The sequence below is a fragment of the Panthera leo genome, chromosome C1, assembly GCF_018350215.1.
Source record: "Panthera leo isolate Ple1 chromosome C1, P.leo_Ple1_pat1.1, whole genome shotgun sequence".
In the NCBI taxonomy this organism is placed as follows: domain Eukaryota; kingdom Metazoa; phylum Chordata; class Mammalia; order Carnivora; family Felidae; genus Panthera; species Panthera leo.
The window spans coordinates 40,262,022-40,287,101 of record NC_056686.1 but is presented as its reverse complement, the minus strand read 5'-3'; the positions used below and the strand labels follow the sequence as shown (position 1 = coordinate 40,287,101).

Below are 25,080 nucleotides of genomic sequence, written 5' to 3'. Positions count from 1 at the left end.
GCTGGTTTTCTTTAGTGATATATTTGTATTTCTTTCTCTTTATTCTTTGCATATGTATTAGTTTTTGATTTGTGGTTACCATTAGGTTTGTATATGACACCTTCTGCATATAGCAGTCTATATTAAGTTGATGGCCTTTCAAGTTTGAACCAATTCTTTATTCCTCTTCTCCCAGGTTTGAGAAATATGATGTCATATGTTACATCTTTTTATATTGTGACTTCCTTGGCTGGTTGTTACAGATATATTTATTTTTGCTATTTTTGTGTTTCCTACCTTTATAATGTCACTTTTGCCTCTCCACTCAAAGAGTCTCTCAATATTTCTTGCAGGGCTGGTTTAGTGGTCATGAACTTCTTTAGTTTTTGTTTGTTTGGGAAACTCTTTATCTGTCCTTTTATTTTGAATGATAGCCTTCCTGGATAGAGTCTCCTTGGCTGCACATTTTTCCCATTTAGCATTAGAACTTATCATGCCATTCCTTTCTGGTTTAGAAAGTTTCAGCTGAAGTATCCCCTGCCAGCCCTTTTGGTTTTCCCATATAAATGACTGTCTTCTTTTTCTTGCTGCTTTTAAATTTTTTTCTTTATCGTTGTATTTGGCGTTTTAATTATAATATGTGTTGTTGTGAATCTGCTTTTGTTGATTTTGATGGGGTTCTTTGTGCCTATCCTGGCTCCGAATATCTGTTTCCTTCCTCAGATTTGGGAAGTTTTCAGCTATTATTTCTTCAAATAAATTCTCTTACCCCCTTTCCTTCTTTTTCTTCTGGGACTCCTATAATGCCAATGTTACTATGTTTGATGGAGTCACTGAATTCCGTCAGTCTTCTCATTTTGAATAATTCTTTTTTCTCTCTTTTGTTCAGCTTGATTATTTTCCATTACTCTGTCTTCTAGGTCATTAATTCATTCCTTTGCTTCTTCCAGCCTGCTGTTCATTCCATCAAGTATGTTTATTTCATTTATCAAGCTCTTTATCTTTGCTGTTATTCCTTACCTCTGTGTTAAGGGTCTCATTCATGCCTTCTACTCTTTTCTCAAGTGCAGTGAGTAATTCTCATGATCATTACTTTAAATTCTCTATCAGGCATGTTACTTATATCTGTTTCACCTAGAATTCTGGTTATGGCCTTGTCCTGTTCTTTGATTTTTGATACGTTTTTCTATCTTTTCATTCTGTCTTAATTTCTATCCCTATTTCTGTGTGGTAGGTCAGCTATGTATGCTGTTCTTGAGTATAATAGCATTCTGAAGAAGAGATCCTGTAGTGCCCTGTTGTGTATTATTCCCTCTCCCCCAGGGTATGGTGATTCCAGGAGTGTCTACAGTGTGTTTTATGTGCACTCTGTTGTTTCGTTCTGGGTGCTTTATCCCCAGGTCAGTCATCTGTAGAGGTTCTCTTTGCCTGTTGTGGGCAGTGTTTGGCCCTTTGCCTGAATGTGACACCTTTTAACTAGGTGTGCTCTGGTGTATCTGTGAAATGAGACCTGTTGCTACCACTGTGGAACTTGAAGCTCCACAAAACTCCCGTGTTTGGAGATAAGGTGTGAGCACAGGTTTGGGCTGATCTTTTGGAGCCAGAGGCTGTCACACTGAACTCTTATACAAGCATGACTGGGAAGGGTGGTTCTTTTGGAGCATGGGGGTGGGGCTTGGTGTAAGCAAGTTAGGTCATGAGTGTCCGTGCTGCACTGGTCCCTGTAGGTGGTCCGTGACCCTGCTCATGCTGAGGGGAAGTGAGTGAAATGGTGTTGGTCTGTTCCTTTGTTCCTATAGTGGTGTCTTTGTGAATGCTGCCTCTCTGGGATGTGCTCTGAAATGAGCAAATAGCCTGCCTACTGTGTGCCCCAGGTGGTCTTCAGATCACTGTTTCCATTCTATGTGTCCCTGGATTATTTGACTGCCTTCTCTCCAAGAGCATTGCAATGCCCTTTGGGCTCTATTCCCCCAAGCTGGATGACCTTTAAAACTTCAGGCTTGGGTTGCCTGGGTGGCTCAGTCAGTTAAGCATCCAACTCAATCTTAGCTCATGTCTTGATCTCACGGTTGTGAGTTCAAGCCCCATGTTGGGCTTCATGCTGGGCATGAAGCCTACTTAAACAAACAAACAAACAAACAAAACTTCCAGGCCTTAAGATCTACTAATTGTAGGAAATTTGGCCCTTTTTGCTTTCCTAGCCAATTGCTATGGGAATTCGTTTTCCCTATGTGCTCCCCTCTGTGCTGGTCTGTCTCTCACCTTTATTCGAGACCAGGGATCCCTTCTCACCACGGCAGCCACAAATCCAGTTTTCTCCCAAACCATGTCTCCACATGTCTTACCTTCTTTGATTGGCCTCTTCTCTGCCTTTCATTGTGGAGTCTGTTCTGCCAGTCTTTAGGTGGATTTCTAGGGTATTTAGGATGATTTGATAATTATCTAGCTGTATTCCTGGGACAAGGCAAACTTCAGGTTCCTATACTCTGCTGCCATCTTCCAACTTGGCTTTATGGATTTTTACCAAGTTATACTGATGCTGTTTCCTTTGTTGGAACAGTAAGACAGAAGAATTCAAAGCCAAACAGAAGATACAGAAGCACAAACTATCTGGGGGGGGAGGAAGGACATGTAGAGGCTCCTTGTAATGAAAAATCATATCAATGCATATTTTATTCAAGTCTAACTAAAATCCAAGTTGTTTTTCTCTTAGTGTGTTAATCTAATGTATCTTTCAGTAAAACTAGAGATTATTTTCCCTTTTTTTGGTGATGTATATCTGAATTTTGATTTCATGGGAGACCATTAAAAAAATTCATTTAGAACCTTAAAAGCTAATGGTTATAATTATTTTTAACTTGTGGTTTTAATTTTTTATTCTACCAAATAAAAATAAGTTTTCAGGGGCACCTGGGTGGCCCAGTTGGTTGAGTGTCCAGCTTCAGCTCTGTTGAAGATCTCATGGTTCATGAGTTTGAGTCTCACATGGAGCTCACTGCTGTCAGCATGGAGCCTGCTTCCAATCTTTTGTTTCCCTCTCTCTCTGCCCCTCTCCTGCTCATGCTTTCTCTCTGTCTCAAAAATAAATAAAACATTAAAAATATGTTTTCAACATTGTAACTATATAGTAGACTCTAAAAACAAATTTCCTATTGAGTTATATAACATATCATATTATCTAATCTGGTAGATAAAGTTTGTAATTTGTTACCTAATTTATAATCTAAACAGGATAAAATAAGGGGTAATTCTGATTCTTAATGTTATTTGAGAATTGGCAAGTGAATAGAAGAACTCTGGAATTGGTTGTTGTAAATAGGAGAATTTATATATATAATGTCCCCATTCCTTTCTTCATCTCAAATTTGGGAATTTTGAAAAAAAAATAGTTTATTTTATTTAGGTGGTTCATTTGATGTTTAATTGGTTTTATTATTATTTTTTTCTTTGAGATGAGTCAATGTATATTAGAAGATGGAGAAGAGTTGGATAATAACCTGCTTGTTAATTGCAGTGGAGGACTATGATGAGGTCCTGCTGCCAGATTTTACCATTGCAGTTCCAGTGAAATGGCAAACTTTAGGTTCATTCTTTATAAAGTATCAGTCTTCTATAATCGGACCAGGCAATATGGTATTATAGTGTCACTCCTAGACAAAGTTTATTATAACCAAGTCAGGAAAGTATTATGATTGTAATCTATTTCTCCAGACAAAGGACACTAAGGTATAATGAGAAAAATCCTAGATTACTCTCCCAGTTTAGCTGCGGCCCCAGATTTTTCATTTATAAAATGGGAAGCATTGTTTTTAGTTGTCAGTGTGGTTGTAAAAATTCATTAAGCAGCAGTGGTACATTATATGTAAATGCATAAATTACAAAGCACAATAAATAAAATGATTTATTTATGCTGATAAATACCATTAGTAATTAGTAATTACCATTAGTAATTTATTAAATATTAAAATAACCCTGCTAGTATGCAGCGTGATTTTGATTCATCTATTTTATAAATGAGGAAATTGAGGTATTTAGAAGACTTTTGGATTGTTCAAGGTGAATAGTAAATACTTCTCACTCTGAAGTCTCTGTGACTCTGCATCTAATATGGCTTTTGGATTCTTGACACAAATGTATAAGACTTTAAAGATGTCTTCTCTTGGGGCGCCTGGATGGCTCAGTCAGTTAAACATCCAACTCTGAAGTTTGACTCAGGTCATGATCTCATGGTCGTGAGATTGAGCCCTGCGTCGGACTCTGTGCTGAGTGTGGGGCCTGCTTGGGATTCTCTCTCTCCCCCTCTTTTTCTCCCTGTCCCTCACTTGTGCTTGCACTCTCTCTCAAAATAAATAAATAAACATTAAAAAGGTAAATATGCCTTTTCTTTTGGAGGCAGTTGTTTAGATTGAGATTTTTTTCCCCTTGTAATTGTTATATACTCTTTGAAGGGCATTACATTAGTTCACTCATTGTAGTTCTTCTCAGGAATATTCATGAAATTTCAGTGTGTGATTCCCTTTTTTTTTTTTTTCCAGTGTATCCTTAATCATTTATTAAAATGTAGATATAAAATAACATGGTCTTAAATTATTTACTTATAAACCATTTTATTTTCAAGGTTTGATGAGAACTGTAGATAAAAATTGTTTTAATGTTTGTTTATTTTTGAGAGAGAGAGAGACAGAGACAGATGATGAGTGGGGAAGAGACAGAGAGAAAGACACAGAACTTGAAGTGGGCTCCAGGCTCTGCCTGGTCAGCACAGAGCCCAACGTGGGGCTTGAACGGCAAGATTGTGACCTGAACCGAAATCGGATGCTCAACCAACTGAGCCATCCAGGCACCCCAAGAACTGTACATATAGAGAACAGTACATTTTAAACCATGTCCTATAAGAATTTTTTTCTTGATTTTACTACCACTAGGGGGTGCCTGGTAATTGAGTCTTTTACGTATTTACAATTTCTGAAAAAAGAAAACATTAAGAGCAGAAAATTATATATAGATTTATAATTACATTTAGAATTATATTTGAATGTAAATTATATTTTTCAGAAGATAGAATATCAAGCTTTCTGAAAATTTAAGAGCAAACTCTTTAATCATAACCTTTATAACAGTTGAAAATCATTTAAAAACACTTTTTAATAAGTCAGATTTCACTAATTAATAGGTGAAATAGTACCTCAATGGCAAAACTTCAGACTATACTATCAGTGATAGTAAAATTAGCAAGGGGGAAAAAAACCGGTTAATTATACAGGTTTCATATTATTATAGGAAAAATTTTAGTCTATCCAAGATTTATTGGTTACATAGTGAATAAAAATAAGTTCTGTTTTCCTTTTAATTTTTTTTAATATATGAAATTTATTTTCAAATTGGTTTCCATACAAACACCCAGTGCTCATCCCATAAGATGCCCTCTTCAATGCCAATCACCTACCCTCCCCTCCCTCCCACCCCCCATCAACCCTCAGTTTGTTCTCAGTTTTTAAGAGTCTCATGCTTTGGCTGTCTCCCACTCTAACCTCTTTTTTAAAAATAAGTTCTGTTTTCAATGAGCTTATATACTCTTCATTAAAAGTATTAGGCTTGTTTTTTAATTCATCTCTTTACAGAAACTTTGCTTAGATATAACTCACTCTTAGTGTTCTGTCTGCCACTCAGGTTGATTCATTCACTAAGCTCCTCTTTCCATCTACTCTAAAGGTTGGTGTTCCTGGGAGTTCTTTTCTCAGCAGTTCCTCCTACTGTAACGTCTCCCTGATACCTACTCTCAGTCCTTCACTTTCCAAATATGTATAGATGACACACAAATACCTATTTATAAACCCACATGTCCTAGTTGCCAATGGAGCTTTTCACTGGTGTGTGTCCATATGCAATTCAAAGTCATGTTTAGAACTGAGAAATGTGTACTACTATATATTTTTTTTTATCTTAAAGTACAATGGTTCAAAATACTGCAGTGTAGTTCTATTAGGATGATAATTATTTAACAGGTCATTGAGTTTGGCATATAAGTAATTGATGACTTTTTTGAGATTATTTCTGATAGAAAAAATGAGAACCAGATTATAGTAGATTTTAAGAGATAAGAGAGAAGTGAGGAATTGGAGTTACTGTTATTTCAGAAAAGTCAACTATGCAGAGAAGAAGTTGAAGGATGAGTAGCATCAAGAGACTAGAGAATTAGAAGAGGAGAAAGACACAGCAGATAAGAAAAATTTGAAAATATAAAACCAAAACTAGGGCTGTTGCCAAAGAGGGCATGGGAGTGGCTTAGCTCCCATGAGCTAAGCTCCCATGATCGAGAGAGAGAAAACACAGATAGCAGGTATGTGTGACTGAGCAAGGATGTTTTGGTCTCTCTTCCTCTTCTTATAAAGACACCAACTCTATCGGATTAGGGCCCCACTCTTAAGACCTCATTTAATCTTGATTACCGCTTAAAGACTGTCTCCAAATAGTCATATTGGGGGTTAGGGATTCAACATAAGAATTCTGGTTGGGGAGAGGGGAAATGCATTTTAGTCCACAGCAGGGATGCAGAGTGGAGTACAGGGTTTAAGTATGGAAATGAAGTTAGCTAGCAGGTTTAGTGACAGTAGGAAAGATAGGAGAATAATAGATTGAAGCAAATGGAGAATGTTTCTGGGTTCTGGATTTTTAGAGCTATTGTAGTAAAAGTTAGTGACAAAGTACAAATTATAGATAATGACTGAGATAGAAGATAAGTAATAGTTACAAGAATAAAAATGTTAAGTATGAAGTTAAAGTGCTTGGTAGGTGACAGTGACACAACATTTACCATTTATAAAGACAGGTTTTTTTGCCAAGTCTTTTATATATATATATATATATATATATATATGAGATATTAAATCTTCACAATAAATCAGAAATATTATTAACCAAATTTTGTAGATGGGGAAACTGAGTTAGGGGTAGTGGTGAGGTGGTGAGAAAGAGTGATTATTGGGAGTTCATTTAGGTTCTTGTTTGAAGAAGGCTAGATAGCCTAATTAACTTTAGTCTGTATTAGAAAAAACATACACATAGGTATAAATGTTATAACTAAATGGGATAATGTTAAAGAATAACCTGCATACTTCTAGAATAAGAAAGAGAATGGTAAAACTTAGTGCATCAGCAAACAATAATATGAAAAAAGGAGCACAGGAAACAAGGAAAGTAGAAGAAAAACAAAATATGGTAGCAAAAAAAAAGAAATCAGGTATATTGAAATCTCAGTAAAATATTAAACTCTGCTATTAAAAGCTCTCATATAGGAGTTTTAAAAATAGTCCACTATATGTTCTTTACCAGAGAAACATTTTTTGAAGAAATGGCATAGAAAAGGGAAAATAAAGGGACAGAAAATGATATTCTAGCCAATATTAATTAAAAGAATGTATAGCATTCTTTTCACAACACAAGTTGTGAACTTGTGTGTACAAATCAGCAAAATTGACAAAATCACCGGAAGAAATAGATTAACCACAATCATATACAAACATCTTTCAAAAACTAATGAATTAAACAATTGTATTCTTGCCAGCTGTAGAAGATTTGAATAGCTGAATTAAACACAAGTGCAATACTAATGAAAATTGGCCATGTACTAGAACACAAAGCTAGTATCAAAAAATTGCTATCATACTGACTTCATTCTCTGGCCATCATGCAACAAAATTACAAGTGAAGTTATAATAAAAGATATTTCTGAGATCCTCCATACTTTTGGATACTACAGATAATTTATTTCAAAATTATAGGTTAAAATGAAATCATAGTAGCAATCACTGGATATTTAGAAATGAACATAACTGAGAGTGCTAGATACTAAAACTTAGAATATAACCAAAGTGGTACTTAGAGGGAAATACGTAATCTTAAGTCCACTAATTAAAAGACAAGAAAGATAGAAAACACTTGCATTGTATGTTCAACTTAAAAAAATAGAGAAATAACAACAGAGTTAACCAAAAGTAAATAGAAGGAAAGAAAGATTAAAAAGCCGAAGTTATTGATAGAGGTAATCAACATCAAATTAACTCTGTTTGGAAAGTCAAGACAGGAAAAAGTAAGAGGCAAGCACAAATAAAAATACCAGAAATGAAAAAGGGAACTTAACTACAGATTCATAAAAGTTTTCATAATAAGGTAACTATTAAATAATACTAAAGCAAGTAAGAAATTAGTAAATTTTAAAACAAAATTATACGTAAATAATAACAGAAGAATTTAAAAGTGTCCCATAAATGTAATGAGCTAGGCAGCCTTCACTTCTTGGCATGAGGTTAACCTTTATTTTTGTCTACTGTTCCTTAAGGTTTTCCCATCAAAATATGTAGTAATGGAAGGAGCTCTGGCTTTATAGAACACATAGACTGTTCAGTCCTGTATTTGCCTGACACTGGCCTTTTGGCCTAAGGCAACATTTTTCCTCTATAAGTCTTAGTTTCCTTAGTATTATTTCATGTACGGCTATCTTCTCCAATCAGATCCTGAGCTTTGAAAAGCAAGGGGCACCTGGGTGGCTCAGTCAGTTGAGCATCCAACTTCAGCTTAGGTCATGATCTCTCAGTCCATGAGTTTGAGCCCTGTGTCAGGCTCTGTGCTGACAGCTCAGAGCCTGAAGCCTGCTTCCGATTCTGTCTCCCCCTCTCTCTGTCCCTCCCCTGCTTGTGCACTCTCTCTCTGTCTCTCAAAAAATGAATAAATGTTAAAAAAAATTTTTTTAAAAAAAGAAAAGCAAGAACATTCTTAATGAGCATCTTCCTCAACTTATGAAAGTGTCATGTATGTAAAAGGCCCTTAATAACAAACATTTGTTGTAATGAATGTGAGAAGTTTCATGACTAATTGAAGAATGTCACTTTTGGTTCTTGCATCCGTACTCTCTCCATTGGCTGTTTTGCTAGTTGTCAAATTCATCATAAGGTGTTTTTCAGATAAGTTGAGAGTCCTATCTATCATGTTATTTATGCAGGATGTCAATTTTTCACTCATTTACCAGATATAGATTGAGTGCCATCTTACAATATGTTAAGTTATTGTTCTAGGTGCTAGAGATATAATGAGAAACAAGCTGACAAGGTGCTTGCTTTCATGCAGTTTACAGTATAGTATGTGTAGAGGTGGGGGGACAGGCAAGAAACTATAAAAAAAACAATAGATGATAGTAAGTGCTTTCTAGAAAACCAAAATAGAGTGACATGATAAGAATTGGGTGGCTACTATAGGTTGTATGCTCAGGAAAGGCCTCTCCAAAGATATACTGTTTAAGTTGAGACATGAATGGTGGAGGAGCCATTAAAGTGAAGAGCAGAAGAAAAAGTATTTTAGGTGTGGGAAATAGTGCTGAAGCTTTCAGGTCATATGTAAATATTAGTTGGAGGTTGAACATTTTGGATTGGGGTATTACTAATGATAACTTGCTAGAAAAGGACTGAGAGGATGTCTCGGTAGAGTCTTGGGCAGTCTTTTCACCTTGCTTTGGCCTTGTTTTAATAGGTGATGAAAATGTTCAGTTCCATTTTAGTTATATAGGTTTTTTTCATTTTATGGAAAGGTGACAGAAAATAAGGTATCCCTGTGTAGTTTTCCCTTTTATAAGTAGTAACTGAGTCTTTGAACTTTGACCTTTTTATACTCAGAGGATGGTTCCAGTTAATATTTTAATGACTTCCATGAGTTTGTTTTTGAGCTCTGTCACGCAGTCAAGCATATGGTCCTCTTGTGTGGCCTCTGAATTGTGAAGTTGCTGTTAACTATGACTTTGAGTTCATTGCTATTGTATAAGCAGGGTTAAATTCAGGGTGCTAATTGGGACTCTTGTGATAGTTGAGTAAACCACTAGTGTTAAAATATATGACTTTTTTTTTTGGTCCTTGGAAAACCATTGGTGTGGGAAAGCAGGTGACAGTAGTCTTGAATTAAGCAAGAGTAGGGTGTTATATTTTCCAATGGGTGCTGTGGAAGGAATCGAGGAGTAATGAGTCAAAGGTATCTTAGTTGTAACCCCAGCTCTGCCACAGAATCATTGTGTGACAAAACTATTTTAATGGCTAAACAAGCACCCAATGGAGTATGTGGTTTAGACTTGAATCCTAAGTGGAGTCTTTTACCTCTTATTCCAGATCTAAATCTTAAGACCCACATACTCAGGTAGCCTAATAGAGTTATGACTGGGTCTTTAGAGCCTGATGGGCTGGTGCAATAGGCCTGCTTCACCAACCTAGTCATAGTAGGAAAGACAGCTTAGGGAGTTCATGGCAAGCTTTGTCCAGGTGTATCTACCACAGAGGGTAAGAAGTGGGAGAGAATTCATTGCACTAGGACATAGGAAGTGAAAGAGGAAGCTGCTGGTTTAGTCCTTGCCTTCTGTGACTCCTAACCTAGTACAGTGTGACCTTGTGAATAATTGCAATAGTCTCTTCTTTTCTTCCTCTGGGAGAAACAGGTCTAGAGTGGGGAAAAATACTCTAAGTGTTCTCATTAAAACTTCCTTTGTGGGGAGAAGCAGCATGGGCAGAAATAGTATACTCCCTATGAGCAGAGGCAGAAGTGAAGAAAAGCAGATGAAACACCATTCTTCTCAGGATCCTTGAGGTCTCTAACTCTCCACATTTCATATGTGTTTCACTATACCCATTAAGCATGGTATATATAAAAAGGGAAAGACTGAAGTATTCCTCCTCTGTCCTTAGCTTCTTATAACTATCCAGCAGTTGTGGTAGTAAGTATCCACCTGTGCTCCTAGCCTTGGTTCTAGCTGAGGTGTATTGATACTCATATAAACGTAGTATGCCTTTTTCTTTTTCTTTCTCATTCTTGTCTCTTCCACCCTGTACTGAAACTCTACTTGACTCTCATCTTTCCCCCTAACCCCAACGAAGAAAGATAACTGAGAAGCACCATGTAATTTTGTGGGATTCAGTTATTTGAAGGACATTCTGAAGATGCCTCCAGACTCTATCCTTCTTCTATTTCCCCAAAACCTCACAATCTCTGCACAAATGTTAATTCTTGTAATATTTTTCACTCTTTTGTGTGTTTCCTGCTAAGGTATACTTCCTTATGCAAGAAGAGTCACACCCACAGGGTTCTGACTTAGAATGAGAAGAAAGCTCTCATTCTAAGGGTATCGTCTTTGGAAGGACTTAAAGCAACCATCTAATCTAGTCCTATTTTATGACTGGAAGAACTAAGGTACAGAAAGGAGAAGTTAGTCTGTTAGGCCTTAGCTTTTTCATCCAGAGTGATCAGGTTGATAATTTCTGCCTCCTGGGACTTTGGGGAGGGGCATTGTGATTAAATAAGATAGCTCATGTGAGCACTGTGCAGGTCACAGAGCTAGTTAATGGATGAGTGAGGACTTGGCTGTCAGGGAACTCTTAACTAACTCTAAACCACTCATTATAGTGCCTCTGAGCATGCTCAAAAGGTCAGAGTGAATATGGTCCTGAATATAACATCTCACTTCAGCCTGGTTCATGTGTAAAGTAGATGCTCATAATATCCTTTAAATGAAGATGGACAAAGTGATGCAGCTCCTTTAGGAAGAGGTGAACAACTTCCAAGGGGGGGCTTTTTTTGTCTAAGTATTTTTATTTTCAAACCCGAAAAAAAAACCCCACACAGTAGGCTTTAATGTCTAAATAATTTTCTGACATGTTATTTGAAATGGTTGTTCTATGAGTGTGTCTTCTTCATGGTGACTTTTTATTGATCAATATTTGTGAGATGTTAGCAGCGTAGAAGAGAGATCTTAACTGGCCTACACGTGACAATTTTGTGAAAACTTTGTATATGGAAGTAAATACTCTGAATGGATCAAGTAACTTTTTTTCCAAAATGCTTTACAAAATAACTTTTTGTTGTTTTTACAAAGGATAGTCACCTTTGGGAATACTTTACCAGTGTCATAATCATTATGATATTTGATAACACTTTGATATATCATTTTTAAAGTAGGTCATTATTTCTCAAGAATTAGTGGATATAAGCGGTGCTTCAGGTACATTATTGTGACTGCTGTTCAACTTAAATTTAATTCTAGTGAGTATTAGAATTTGTAAAAGTGACATTAGAAAGTATTGGGTTAGTAAATGTTTCAAAATTTAATAAGGGGGTTACTAAAAAGTAGCTTATTTTAATAAAAGGACATTTCCCTGAAGTTATGCATTCTGGATGAAAGAAGAAACTTTTCTCCAATTAAAGCATTGATGGAGTTCACAACACATCTAATTGGATTGATGTACCAAACCCATTTATTCAGTTTACTGCCTATTGATAGGTCAGTGACCACAGATATTAGCTTGTTAACATCACACTTTGAAAAAGAATTGCAGGTATTCTCTATAGTTGATTTAATGAACAGTCAGAAACTTGGTCATAATTCATGAAACAAAAATCAATATATCTGTAAATGTAATTTTTTTTTTGTTTTCTTCACATTTTGTCTACATGGATGGAATTATTTTTTGACAGTTTTGCTATAAACTACTTGATGGATCACAATATATCACTATCACCACTAATTACCACATTTTGATTCATCTTACGTACTTTGGTTAATACATTTTGCTGAATCCAATATATCACTATATTGATAAACAGTAATTATAAAGACACCTGAACTTGAAATTATCATGAAAAATGTTAAGAATTATGTGAAACCAAATGTTTGTTTATCTAGACATATTTAATTGCCAGCAAAGAAAGCAATTAAAAGTAGCTGCAGGGTAAGAGGCCAACCTTCGTTAAACGTGGTTTTAAGATTGTTACAGAACTTGTGGTGATGATAACATGGTGTCTTGGAGGATGTTAACAACTGTAGCAGAGTGTTAATTAAGAATGATGTAATCTGCAGCTCAGAATTATTAGTATCATATGTTAGTTTAGCTGGACAGGAGCAAAACCTAGTTTCAGTTATGATAAGGGCTCAAGTTGTATTTATAGTGGAAAGATTAACATTTTATTTTTATGCTCTTCCTGAGACAATTTAAAAATCCTGAATAAAATACAGTCAAATGTAAACATCAAGTCCCTAGCTCATTTACATATGTGCCAGATTTTCAAACTGATTGCTATTTGAACCTAATCTGTCATTGCTGGCTGCATTAGCTACAACAAACATTACATTTACATATTGATTTCTTATTTTGTTTTAGTGTAAATAATCCATAATTATAGTAAATTTGGTCTTTTGTTGACAAGAGCTCATATGACTCTGTAAGTTTAGGATGGAAATTTAAATTGCCGTGTGTGATGCTTTTTAATTTAAAATCTTGATGTATCTGAAAGGATAAAAAGATCGCTGTAGATCATAAAATATTCCCAGAAACAAAAAAGAGAACATTTTGTAGGGCCTTTTGGGAAGATATAAATTATGAAGTATTAATTAAAAATTCAGTAGCACATTTGAAGTATATTATCTACATTTTTTCTAATAAAGTAATTTGAAAAAAATTACTGTTTTTGCTTCAGATTCAGGTCATATTTAAAAAGTAAAATCTACTGGAAATGAGCCCTCTAAGTCTGTACTTTATACTGATAGTTTTGTTTAAAATATCCACTACAAGAAAATAAACAACATATACACACAGCAGGAATGAAACAGGAAATATTTTAATCTTTATATTGGTGTTAATACTTTACTTATTGTAACTACATATACAGCATTATTTTGAGAAGTATGATTTCACTGTCAACAAGCTATATGTGTCAGTGAACATGATGTGTCAACAAATCCATGGTTTCCATTTACATTGATTAAAAGGTCTGTTGTATTTGTGAAGATAAAAATAAGGGGCCCATCCAATTGCAAAATGGTAGCTATCAGATTGTTCAAGAGTTTATTTATATGGTTTACATTTTTCTATAGAGATCAAATTTACATACAATAACATACAATTGTTTTTGCAAATTTATTTATTTACAATTAAATTTTTTTGAGTGTAGTTGACACACAATGTTACATTAGTTTCAAGTGTACAACATAGTGATTCCACAAGTTTATACGTTATGCTGTATTCACCACAAGTGTAGCTATGATCTGTCACCGTACAATGCTATTACAATATCATTGACTATATTCCTTATATTGTGCTTTTTATTTCTGTGACTTATTCATTCCATAACTGGAAGCCTTTATCTCCTACTCCCTTTCACCCATTTTGCCCATACCTCAGCCAAAAATGTACAATTCTTAAGTTTCTCCCAGTTATAGGAGTTTTGACTAAAGCATATTGTTTTCTACCATGGATTTCAGTGAGTGAGGTTTTAATTTGGAGGTGTATATATTTATATATTTATACATTTAGAAGCTTGTGTTCAACTGATAGCAGCTGTTTACATGGTGCGGTGAATACAAAAGTTCTAAAAACCCTTATTACATTAGTTAATGTAATAAGTATTAGTATTAGTATTAGTCAGGATGCTATAATAAAATACCATAGAGTGGGTGGCTTACACAACAGACATTTATTTCTCACAGTTCTGAAGGCTGGGAAGTTCAAGATCAAGGAAGGTACTGGTAGATTTGGTTCCTGGTGAAAGCCCTCTTCTTGGCTTGCAAATGGTTGCCTTCTTGCTGTGTCCTCACGTGGCAGAGAGAGAAAAAGCTCTGGTCTCTCTTCCTCTTCTGTTAAGGACACTAATCCCATAATGGGCGCCGCCTTCATGATTTAGCTAAATTTAACCTTCTAAAGGCCCTACCTCCAAATACCAGCACATTGGGGATTAGTCGTTCAGCTTGTGAATTCCAAAGAGACGCAAACATTCAGCCCATAAGAGCCCTGAAACCTAAATCTGAATTTGTTGTGTTTCCTAGTTTGGTTGTTTAATCTTGATGGATGTATACTTTATAACAATGTTTCTCTTAGAACTGTTAACTATTTTAATAGGAAGGCTAGGGTATAGGCTGCCCAAATCTGCCCACTGAAGACTTTAAGAGGGAATTCTTGATTTAAGAAATTGCTGGAAAGGAAATTCTTAAATTACTGTCATATTCTGGATGCAAGATACCCTGCCTGCTACTGCGCTACCCTATAAAATAGGCCTGCTGCTATTTGGCAGGAAGAAAGCCATACCTCTTCTTCTATTTAAATGTTTATTTATTTTGTGAGAGAGAGTGTATGCACAAGCCGGGGAGGGCAGAGAGAGAGAGAGGGAGACAGAGAATCCCAGGCACTGACAGTGCAGATCTCCCATGCAGTTCTCAAACCCACAAGAACCATGAGATCATGACCTGAGCAGAAATCAAGAGTTGACGCTTGACCTACTGAGCTACCCAGGCACCCCAGCCATTCCTCTTCTTATTAATCAGGAATTAACAACAGGTATATAGCTACATGATGATCAAATGATTGTTTCACTACCATAATGCAGTGTTAAGCTAACCTTGAAAAATCACTGCATTATACATATTAAATAGCCATGTGCTTTCTGCAGAAAGAGGATCTCTAAAGTGCTCTTTCAGTGTGAAATGAACTCAGTCAAGACAGTAGACTGTTAACATTTATTTCTTTTTTAAAAAAATTTCTTTTAATGTTTATTTTTGAGAGAGAGAGAGAGAGAGACAGTGAGTGAGGGAGGGGTAGAGAGAGAGGGAGACACAGAATCTGAAGCAGGCTCCAGGCTCTGTGCTGTGAGCACAGAGCCCGACGTGGGGCTCAAACTCATGAGCCATGAGATCATGACCCGAGCCGAAGTCAGACGCATAACCAACTGAGCCACCTAGGCACCCGTTACATTTATTTCTTAATGCTGTTGCTTTTATCAGTACTTGATCCATAGAGGCTAATAATTGATGGTTTTTTATGCCCACATGTATAAAAATGTATGTAGTTTCAAATTTACTTACTGGGGCTTTTGTGTTAAGATTTGCTATACATTATTTTCTCCTTATTAAAAAACTGGAGAGGGTGCCCGGGTGGCTCAGTCAGTTAAGCGTCTGACTCTTGATTTCAGCTCAGGTCATGATCTCATGGTTTGTGGTTTGAGCCCCTGGCTTGGGGTCTGCACTGAAAGCATGGAGCCTGCTTGGGATTATTCTCTCTCCTCTCTGCCCTTTCCCCCGCTCGCACGTGCACCCTCTCTCTCTCAAAAAATAAACAAACTTAAAACTGGAGGGCAATATAAAATGTATTAAATTAAGCCAGTGAATTAAAGGGAAATTGGTACTTACTAGAAGGCAGATATTTTATAGATGGCCTCTTGATTTCTGATAAATGTTCATAGTTAAATTGGAATAGGATCTCCCCAGGCAGAGGTGGACATTCTACTAATGAAATGGCACTATAAGTGTAAAACTTGTGGACAAAAAAGAAAGCAGAGCGGGATGTTCTACTGGAACTATTGCTGGAATTGTGTTGATGGCTTCAATATTGATGCTTAGCTATAACATTGAGAATTTTAAGGGAGTAGTTTGTTTCCTTCCTTCCTTCCTTCCTTCCTTCCTTCCTTCCTTCCATTCCCTCTCTTGTATCATTCCCCCCTCAATTTTATTTTATTTTATTTTATTTTATTTTATTTTATTTTATTTTATTTTATTTTATTTTTTTAATGTTTATTTATTTTTGAGAGAGAGAGAGAGAGAGAGAGAGGGAGTGGCAAGTAGGGAAGGGACAGAGAGAGAGACATGTACAGAATCCGAAGCAGGCTCCAGGCCCTGAGCTGTCAGCACAGAACCTGACACGGGGCTCCATGAACTATGAGATCATGACCTGAGCTGAAGTTGGCTGCTTAACCAACTGAGCCACCCCGGTGCCACCCCCTGTTGCCCCAATTTTAAAATGAAGAAACTAGCTAGGAGAATTATGAGATGGTATATATGAAAATATCTAGCACTTGGTCTATTAATTGCCTAAAAATGTGAATGTTCATTGTATTATATTGTAGTGTATTTTTTACAAATAGTCACTAGCTTAAAGCTTGGGAATAATGTATGTGATTCTTATTACAATTTAAACATTAATTTCACTCTCTGAGGGTAGAGCAGTGGCAAGTTTTAACAGCTCTTATCTTTTGTAGAAAAAAAATCTTTTTGTTGGTAAATGCAAATATTCTAACTGAAAGGAAAATCATGATGAAGAATCAAAAATTAAATACCTTACAGTGAGAATAGAATATATATTCTATCGAAACCATTTCTTGCTTTGGGTTAAAATTGAAGGTTGTACATTTGCTTATACCTTTCCTTCTCCCTCTAATTGAAGTGAAAACATGCCATTAAAAAAATCATTTCAGGGGCGCCTGGGTGGCGCAGTCGGTTAAGCGTCCGACTTCAGCCAGGTCACGATCTCGCGGTCCGTGAGTTCGAGCCCCACGTCAGGCTCTGGGCTGATGGCTCGGAGCCTGGAGCCTGTTTCCGATTCTGTGTCTCCCTCTCTCTCTGCCCCTCCCCCGTTCATGCTCTGTCTCTCTCTGTCCCAAAAATAAATAAAAACGTTGAAAAAAAAAAAAATCATTTCATGTTATTTCTCACCCACCCACTTTGGTTGGCAGTAGTCCTTAGAGTTATTATAAAGGTTAAAAGTTACATAGCATGAATGACTGAATTTTGAAGGTAAAAGACTGCCTGAAGGTAGATTAACTGAGGCTAGCTATCCTAATCAACCATTAGAAGGCACTGTTAAAAAATTGCTCCTAGATGCAATAGCTATGAGGACTCATATCATTCTGCTAAGTAGCAGCTAGAATCTGTGTCTAGATAATATTGTAGCAATAAAGTCTTTGCCAATTATACCAGTCACCACAGTAAATTCTTTACAGCTTTCACCCCCATTTCAATTCACCCCCCCCCCCAAAAAAAACCTCAGAAAACCAAGAAACAAAATTTACTCAGTTCACATGCCAGATTCTGTGGAAAGCCTCTGTGGTTAAATTTAGGTATTCTTCCTCCTTATTTCCATAGCACCTTAGGAGAAGTGGTATTAGCATTCTTAGCAAACAGTACCATATGTGAATTGTAAGTTTACTTATCTTCCCATCTCTCAATAAACTCAGTGAAGGTAGACCTGTGATCTTACTGGGTTCCCTTTCTCAGTACCTGGAAAACAAATCCTAAGGGTTAGACCTGGGTGGCTGCTTCTTATTTTGTGTGTGTCTTTAAGCAAGTAACTTCAGTTTTGCCATCTGTGAAATGGAAAATGATAATCATAACGTCATAAAGTTGACACGAATTTCTTAATGCCTGATGCCTAGTAGCACTCATTAAAGGCTAGCTATCATTGTTAATGGCTAAGTGAATGAGTGAGGCTGGAGTCTGAGGTCACAAATAATATCTTTAGCTTACTCCTCCAGACAAACCATTCTCACAAGGAATATGAATGTGGTATATCAACACCAAATAAGACCTGTGTAAAAAAAGAACACTGTGAGGGAGTCTAGATAACATTAGGCCTAGTATAAAATTACATTCAATGCATCAAAAAAAGTTTTATCCTCTATGAACTCCTGCAGAGGAATGGAACTAAAACATGCTACTAAAAAACACCATAGATCCTTTTATTAATGTTTCACTGTCATTGTAAGATTTCAGAGTATGAATACCCCTCAAAAGTGTTCCGTTTTCAGGATGCCTGGGTGGCTCAGTTGGTTAAGGGGCCAACTGTTAGTTTTGCCTCAGGTCATGATCTCACAGTTCCTGAGATGAAGCCCCGCATTGGGTTCTGTGCTGACAGCTTGGAGCCTGCTTGGGCTTCTTTCTCTCCCTCTTTCTCTGTCCCTCCCCTGCTACTTCCCTCCCATGAATCTGCTTACTCTCTCAAAATAAAAATAAAACAGCTAAAAAAAAAAAAGTGGTCTGATTCCACTAAGTTATATAACAGGGCACCTTAAAGCTTATATGGCATAAAAATTTCCACTTGGCTTTCTAAAATTTAATATTCACAGTTCTATGAAGGATTATTCTCCTTTTCCTGAAGAGGAAACAGAATTTACAGAGTAATTAAGTGTCTAAAATAGGGCCTTGTATGTGGTGGACATTCAGCAAATACATTGAAAGAATGTATGATTGACATTTCAAAGTCAAACAACTAGCAAGTAGTGGAGCCAAGGATTCAAATCTAGCTCTGTGACTCTCGAGCAGTTTAAACCTATAAATATTTTTTCTTGCCTAGTTACCTTGCCCCGGGACTATCCAGGAATTGTAGAACTACACTAAAGTGATGTTCTTCTAAAGTAGTCTGAGTCAGTGCTGGTCCTAACAAACCTTTTGCAAAATTACTGCACAGGTCTGCCAGTCAAGATCAAGAGACATATCTAAAGAATTGCATAAAGGCAAGCACTAAAAGTATTAGACATGTGTAGATCCATATGTAAAGATAAAGGAGGATCTATACAATAATCAAGACTTCTGGAATTCTGAGCTCCTTAGCCTGGCATTTGAAACCTCCATAATGGTCGTGTTTAATTTTTTGAAGTTTTCTTTTTCACAAACCCTTCATCACATCCCCTTATACTTCTTCCTTATTGCTTTCTGCACTTTTCCCTATATTCTCCAATCTCCATCTCTGCTCAAACTAGCCTATAGTCACCCTCCATATCTACGTGTCCAATTACTATCCATTCTTCTTCGTATTACTTCAAAGTACCGTTTCCTTTCTTCACAATCCTCGCATCTGTTTTAAATTCTATGAGTAGTCTATCTTGACTATAACCAATAATAAGGGGACAAGTGGGTGGCTCAGTCAGTTGAGCTTCCACCTCTTGATTTCCACTCAGGATATGGTCTCACAGTGGTGAGATTGAACTCCATATCAGGCTCCATGCTTAGTGTGGAGCCCACTTAAGATATTCTCTCTCTCTCTCTCTCTCTCTCTCTCTCTTTTTTTCCCCTACCCTCTCTCCCTCCCTCCCTCCTTCCTCACTCACACTCTCTCTGAATGAATAAATGAAAATAATAGGAATCAAGTAATTATAGAAGGAATGAATGAATTGTGAACTCCTAGCAGGCAGGAGTCTTAATCATCTTTGTATCCCCAAAGCAGCCTAGCCATTTGGGAGATAGGATACTGATGTGTAAAGGACATAGAATTAAATATAATTTAGAAACTGGGTTTCATCTTTTTGTATCTGCATGACCTTGGGCAATTACTTGACCTTTTTGAACCACAATTTTGTGAATAAAATGGCACTTCATAGATAGTGAATGGCAATCTGTGAATGACTATCTGAGTGAATGTCTCAAAAAAAAAATGACAGTTAGTAGTTCTTTATATGCAGTTCAGAATATGCAGCACTAACTACTCCTTAAATGTTTATAGGATTCAGTTGAATCACTTTTTATTATGCTAGTTGCCAAGGGAAATACTGATGAGTAATAAGATATCTATCTTTAAAAGACTTGTAGTTTTGAATTGAGGACTTCCACACATGAAACAAATCAAACTGTACAAAATATGCTATAATTATTAAATACAGTATATGATAAAGGAATTGGAAGAAAAGGTCAATAATAAATAAAAATGGTACGTCATAAGGTGGTCTGAAAGCTGCAGTATTGGTAGGGTGGTTGTGAAGGAGGATGAGAATAACATGAACAGAGATTGAATTGAGTATGGTGTGATGTTTCTGACATGAGAAGTTAGCTAATCTCTAGAGCAAAAGCCAAATTTTGAAGAATAGTTGTGAAGTCAGTCTACCTATGAAAGGCCTTGAACTCCAAATAGGCTTTTCATTACTTGCCACTTTTGACCCCAAATTCATTTAGCATGCAGATAATTGAACAATTAACCCAGCCTCTGTTTGAGCCACATTGCATGCCTTTCACACACCCTTCGCTGTGGTCATAATGAGCTTTTTCCTGAATGTTGTCCTTTTTCTGACCTTATTGTACTTAACATCTCAGCATCAGTTGGTGTAATTGCTCATGCCCTTCCTAACTGAAACACTTTTTTTGACTCCCTCATGCTAGACTTTCTTGGTCTTTCTCTTATCTCACTGACCACTTATCAATCTCCTTTACTCTGACTCCTCCTCCTATGCTTGATTTCAAATGATTGGGATGCCTGGTGCTCCATCCTGGCCTCTCTCCTTTTCTAAGCAAACTATTTCTCTAGATTATTTCTTTTGCCCACAAAATCTAAATACTGTCTGTACGCTGTCAACTGTCCTGCTCTGAGCTGTCTTCCTTGACCTTCACCTCTGTATAGCTGTACATGATATCTCTTTTTGGATGTCTAATAGGCATCTTAACATGTCCAAAACTTCATTCTCAATTTCCCCAACCAATATGTTCCCACTCCAGTTTTCCTTGTTAAATCCAGTTCTGTCCTTCCATTTGCTTAGGCCAGAAATTTGAGGTTATGTTTTTCTCTCATTCCATCAGTAATTTGTCTGGCTTCTACCTCTGAAAGATATCTGAACCTGACAACTCTTTACCATCTTTGCCTCTACTGCCCTAGTCCAAGTCACCACCACTTCTTACCAGGGCTAGCCTCCTAACTCTTCTAGCTCTCCCTGCCTTACTGTTTCCTCACTGTAGCCTGAACAGCCAGAATAATATTGTATACATGTAAATGTAAGTCAGCTCTTAACTATTTCCCTGTTTAAAACCTCCAGTGGTTTTCCCGTGCAATTACTATAAATATCAAGTTCTTTACTATGGTCTGCAAGGACCTACATGATCAGACTACTGCTATCTCTTTCTTATCATAACAGCTTCAACTTAAATGGCACTTCCTCAGAGATGCCTTCCCCAACTGTTCTGTTGAAAATAATTCCCTTCACGCTGTTCCTTTGTTACCTTTTTAATTGTAATCCTATTTTATTACTTCATGGCACTTAGTATTCTCTAAAATTGCTTACTCATTTATTTATTGTTTGTATCCTTTACTGGAATGTAAGTCTCATGAAAGCAGGGATCATGTTTTGTTTTTTTTTTTGTTTTTTTTGTTTTTTTTTTTGTTCACTGCTGAACCCCTAGCATCTAGAACAATGTCATAAACATAGGTAGGTACTCAATAAATATTTGTTAACTGAGTGAATGAACTTACTACGTTCTGCCACTTGTTATTTCCTTGTCTAAAAAATGCCACCCTTCTGTCTTTCCCAGATGAAGCAAAAATTTCTTGTCTTCCAAATGATAAACACAAAGGTCCTACTTATCCAGCATATTTCAACTTATATTTTTCTTCTCCTCTAAAGCTTTCCTTAACCATTTCCCTCTTTCAGAGACAGAATTGAGCACTTCCTTCCATGTTTTCATTATACTTTTTTCAATTTCTCAGTTGTACCTATTGCATTATACTCTGGCTGTTTATATATTTGTCTACCTTCTTAGATTGTGAAGTCTTTTATGGACAGGACCTATGTATTATTTGGGTTGATATTCTTAGCACATGGAATAATGTAAGACATTGAGTTAATGTTGATAAATAAATTAATCAAAATCTTAATACCTATAGTAGTTTTCAAGAAAGTAACATTGCTTTGTGAGATACAAAGATGAATAAGACTCTTGCCTTCTGGAAATTCACCATTTATTCATTATTTACTACATATTTATAGTGTGACAGGCATTATGCTTAAGTGCTAAGGATACAGTGACAAAGGTTCCTGCCTAAAGAAACTCTATTTTAGTTAGGTATTATTTCCTTTGATTTTGATCAGTAATATTTTATGCTATATATTGGTGTTTCCTAGGTATTTTTAGTCTATAATTAACCTGGGAACTCTATGGGAGACAGTGGGACAGAGATTAACTGCCTAACCCTAATCTTCTGTTGAATGTATGTTTATCATATAGTTACAGATTAGCAAAGAAAGAATAATAAAGGCCAGAACTGTGTAGCACACCCAAATTGTCTTCCCACCTCCACCAGTCTGGCACAGTTATACCTGAGGCTGCCAGTATAGATTATTCATACATAACGGTGACAGATTTTTATTTTCTGGAGTGTTAACAGTGCTTCTTAAAATTGTCATAAACAAATAGAACTATGACTTATATTTCTTGTCTTAGGTGGTTAATTTCATTTACTCTTCATAGTTCTGATACATTTCTAACATTTTGGTTAATGTTGCTTTGAATTCTCCCAGTGTCTAAATTCTGTATATTTCTGAGTCCTAAGTGAAATCACAGATATTTTGAAGGAATCTGGGGATAACAATTAAAATTCTGTAGTTTTCAGTCAGTATCTTCTGAATTTTGACTGAAACCATATTTCTATTCTTACACAACATTCATGAGTATAAACAGTATTTTATATTTCTGTTCTTCTAAAACAGCTGTTTCACTTGGATTTGAACCAGAGCATTTGAGTATACATTTTAGTATTATATTTGGAATTTGATATAATTGAAAAATTTGGTTCTCTTGGAGGAAATACATATGTAGACAATAGCCTATGACTTCTAGAAAATTCTTATGTATGCAAAGTGTTTAGAATTGAAGTTTAAAAACACCTTGGTAGAGAAGGAGTTAACAGGTTAGCTCCCCTTGGTTGTTCTCAGCATGCTCTCTTGCCTTTAGGAGCTGAAGAGATGATAACATTGGGCCCGGACATGCCTGTGTGGAGGTTATGGTACTCCTGGGGTTTTTGCAGCTAGCTGTAAAGCAAGCTAGAACATGTTCATCTCAGAGTTCCTTGTTTTTCTTTCAACCCTTTCAGTGCCCTGCAGGAGTCATTAAATCAAAACTTCATGCTGATCATCACCCACCGAGAAGTCCAGCGGGAGTACAACCTGAACTTCTCAGGAAGCAGTACTATTCAAGAGGTGAGTTATGTCTCACAGCTAAGGAATAAAGGTAGCTCATTATAGCTAATGTTGACCCTGTTAAAGAGGGCTTATCTGTTCTAGTTGGAAACTCTCTTTATGTTTCATTATTGGGTTCTTAATTTTAATTAACTGGAGCATCAATGATTACTGTAGATATATTAAATGACTTGACCTAGAAAGATAGATGTTATAAATGAGAGCTCTTGATAACTCTTAAAATAGTCAACTTAAAACCTTGCTTAGAAATAACTCATTGTTATTACATAATGCATTTTATGGTTTTATAGTAATGATTTAAAATATTAATTTGGAAATTGTGGACAACATGCATTTTCGAACATGCTTGTACTTTATTTGAACGGTTGCTTTCAAATACATTATTTACAACATGGCTTTTTCCAAAAGGAATTTGAGAAAGCTTTGCTTAAGTAGCTCAATCCCAACGTTGGACAGTATTCGTGAAATGCTGTTGGAGACTGTCAGTCATTTAGCTCAGAATATCTGAGAAGAGTCTATTTATAGTGTTAATATTTTCTTCAATGTGGCCAACCAGGGCCACTGTTTCAAAAAAGAACCGCCCCCAAGAGAGAAAAGGTACCTTCTTGCCTGTGGCCCCACCCACTTAAAAGCCAGTAATTTATCTCCATGGGGGGAAAATATTCAAGGGTTTGACAGGACTTGTGTTTAGAAACATTGAAATGACAGTTATAACACATTACCTCTTGTTAGTTGTTAAGACAACAATCATTTGTCTACTAATATTTTTATAAAGAGAATTATGTTTAATCTTGGATTATTTCATAATTTTTTTCTTGGACTACATTGGTTAAAATAATTACTAATGTCATAATGAAAGAATGAGTTGTTTTCACCTAGTCATTTTTCAGACATATATGAATTGTTTTAGCAGTGGTTAGACTATTAATGGTTTCCTTTTTTGATGTTTTGTCAATGAATTTCAACTTCTGAATTTGCCGTAAATAAATCACTGTTTGAAGTTTATTTTCTTTGTTTATCACTTGAATAGTTGGTTGACTAGTAAATTTTTCTCTGCCCATACTTTGAATCATAAGCTTGAATTTGATTTTTTCCCCAGGGTTTAAAAATATTAATTGCCATTTCATTCTTAACCTCTACAATGGGTGTTCTAGTTTCTAAATTGAAAGTTTTAATTCCTTGGAGAATCATTGTTGCTTTTACATTAAAAATAATGTTTAACTATGGCTATATTGCAGAATTTATTCTGGTAACTTTATGGTGGTAAAATTTAAGTTATATATTGGATGTAATTAAATAAGGAAATTTAGTTTCTAACAAGTAACTCCATTTTAATCAAGAAAAGCAAAAATAATATGAAGTAAA

The 25,080-nt window shown here is 36.0% G+C and overlaps 1 protein-coding gene across 4 annotated transcripts in view; it reads left to right on the top strand.

The window, feature by feature from the left end:
* FAF1 (Fas associated factor 1) overlaps positions 1-25,080 on the top strand; it is a 514,293-nt gene that overhangs the window by 225,200 nt on the left and 264,013 nt on the right. For all 4 annotated transcript variants that reach the window (XM_042951186.1, XM_042951190.1, XM_042951187.1 and 1 more), the window contains one exon: positions 23,610-23,715. In XM_042951186.1, the coding sequence (XP_042807120.1) occupies positions 23,610-23,715 (106 nt within the window). The remainder of the gene's footprint in view (positions 1-23,609; positions 23,716-25,080) is intronic.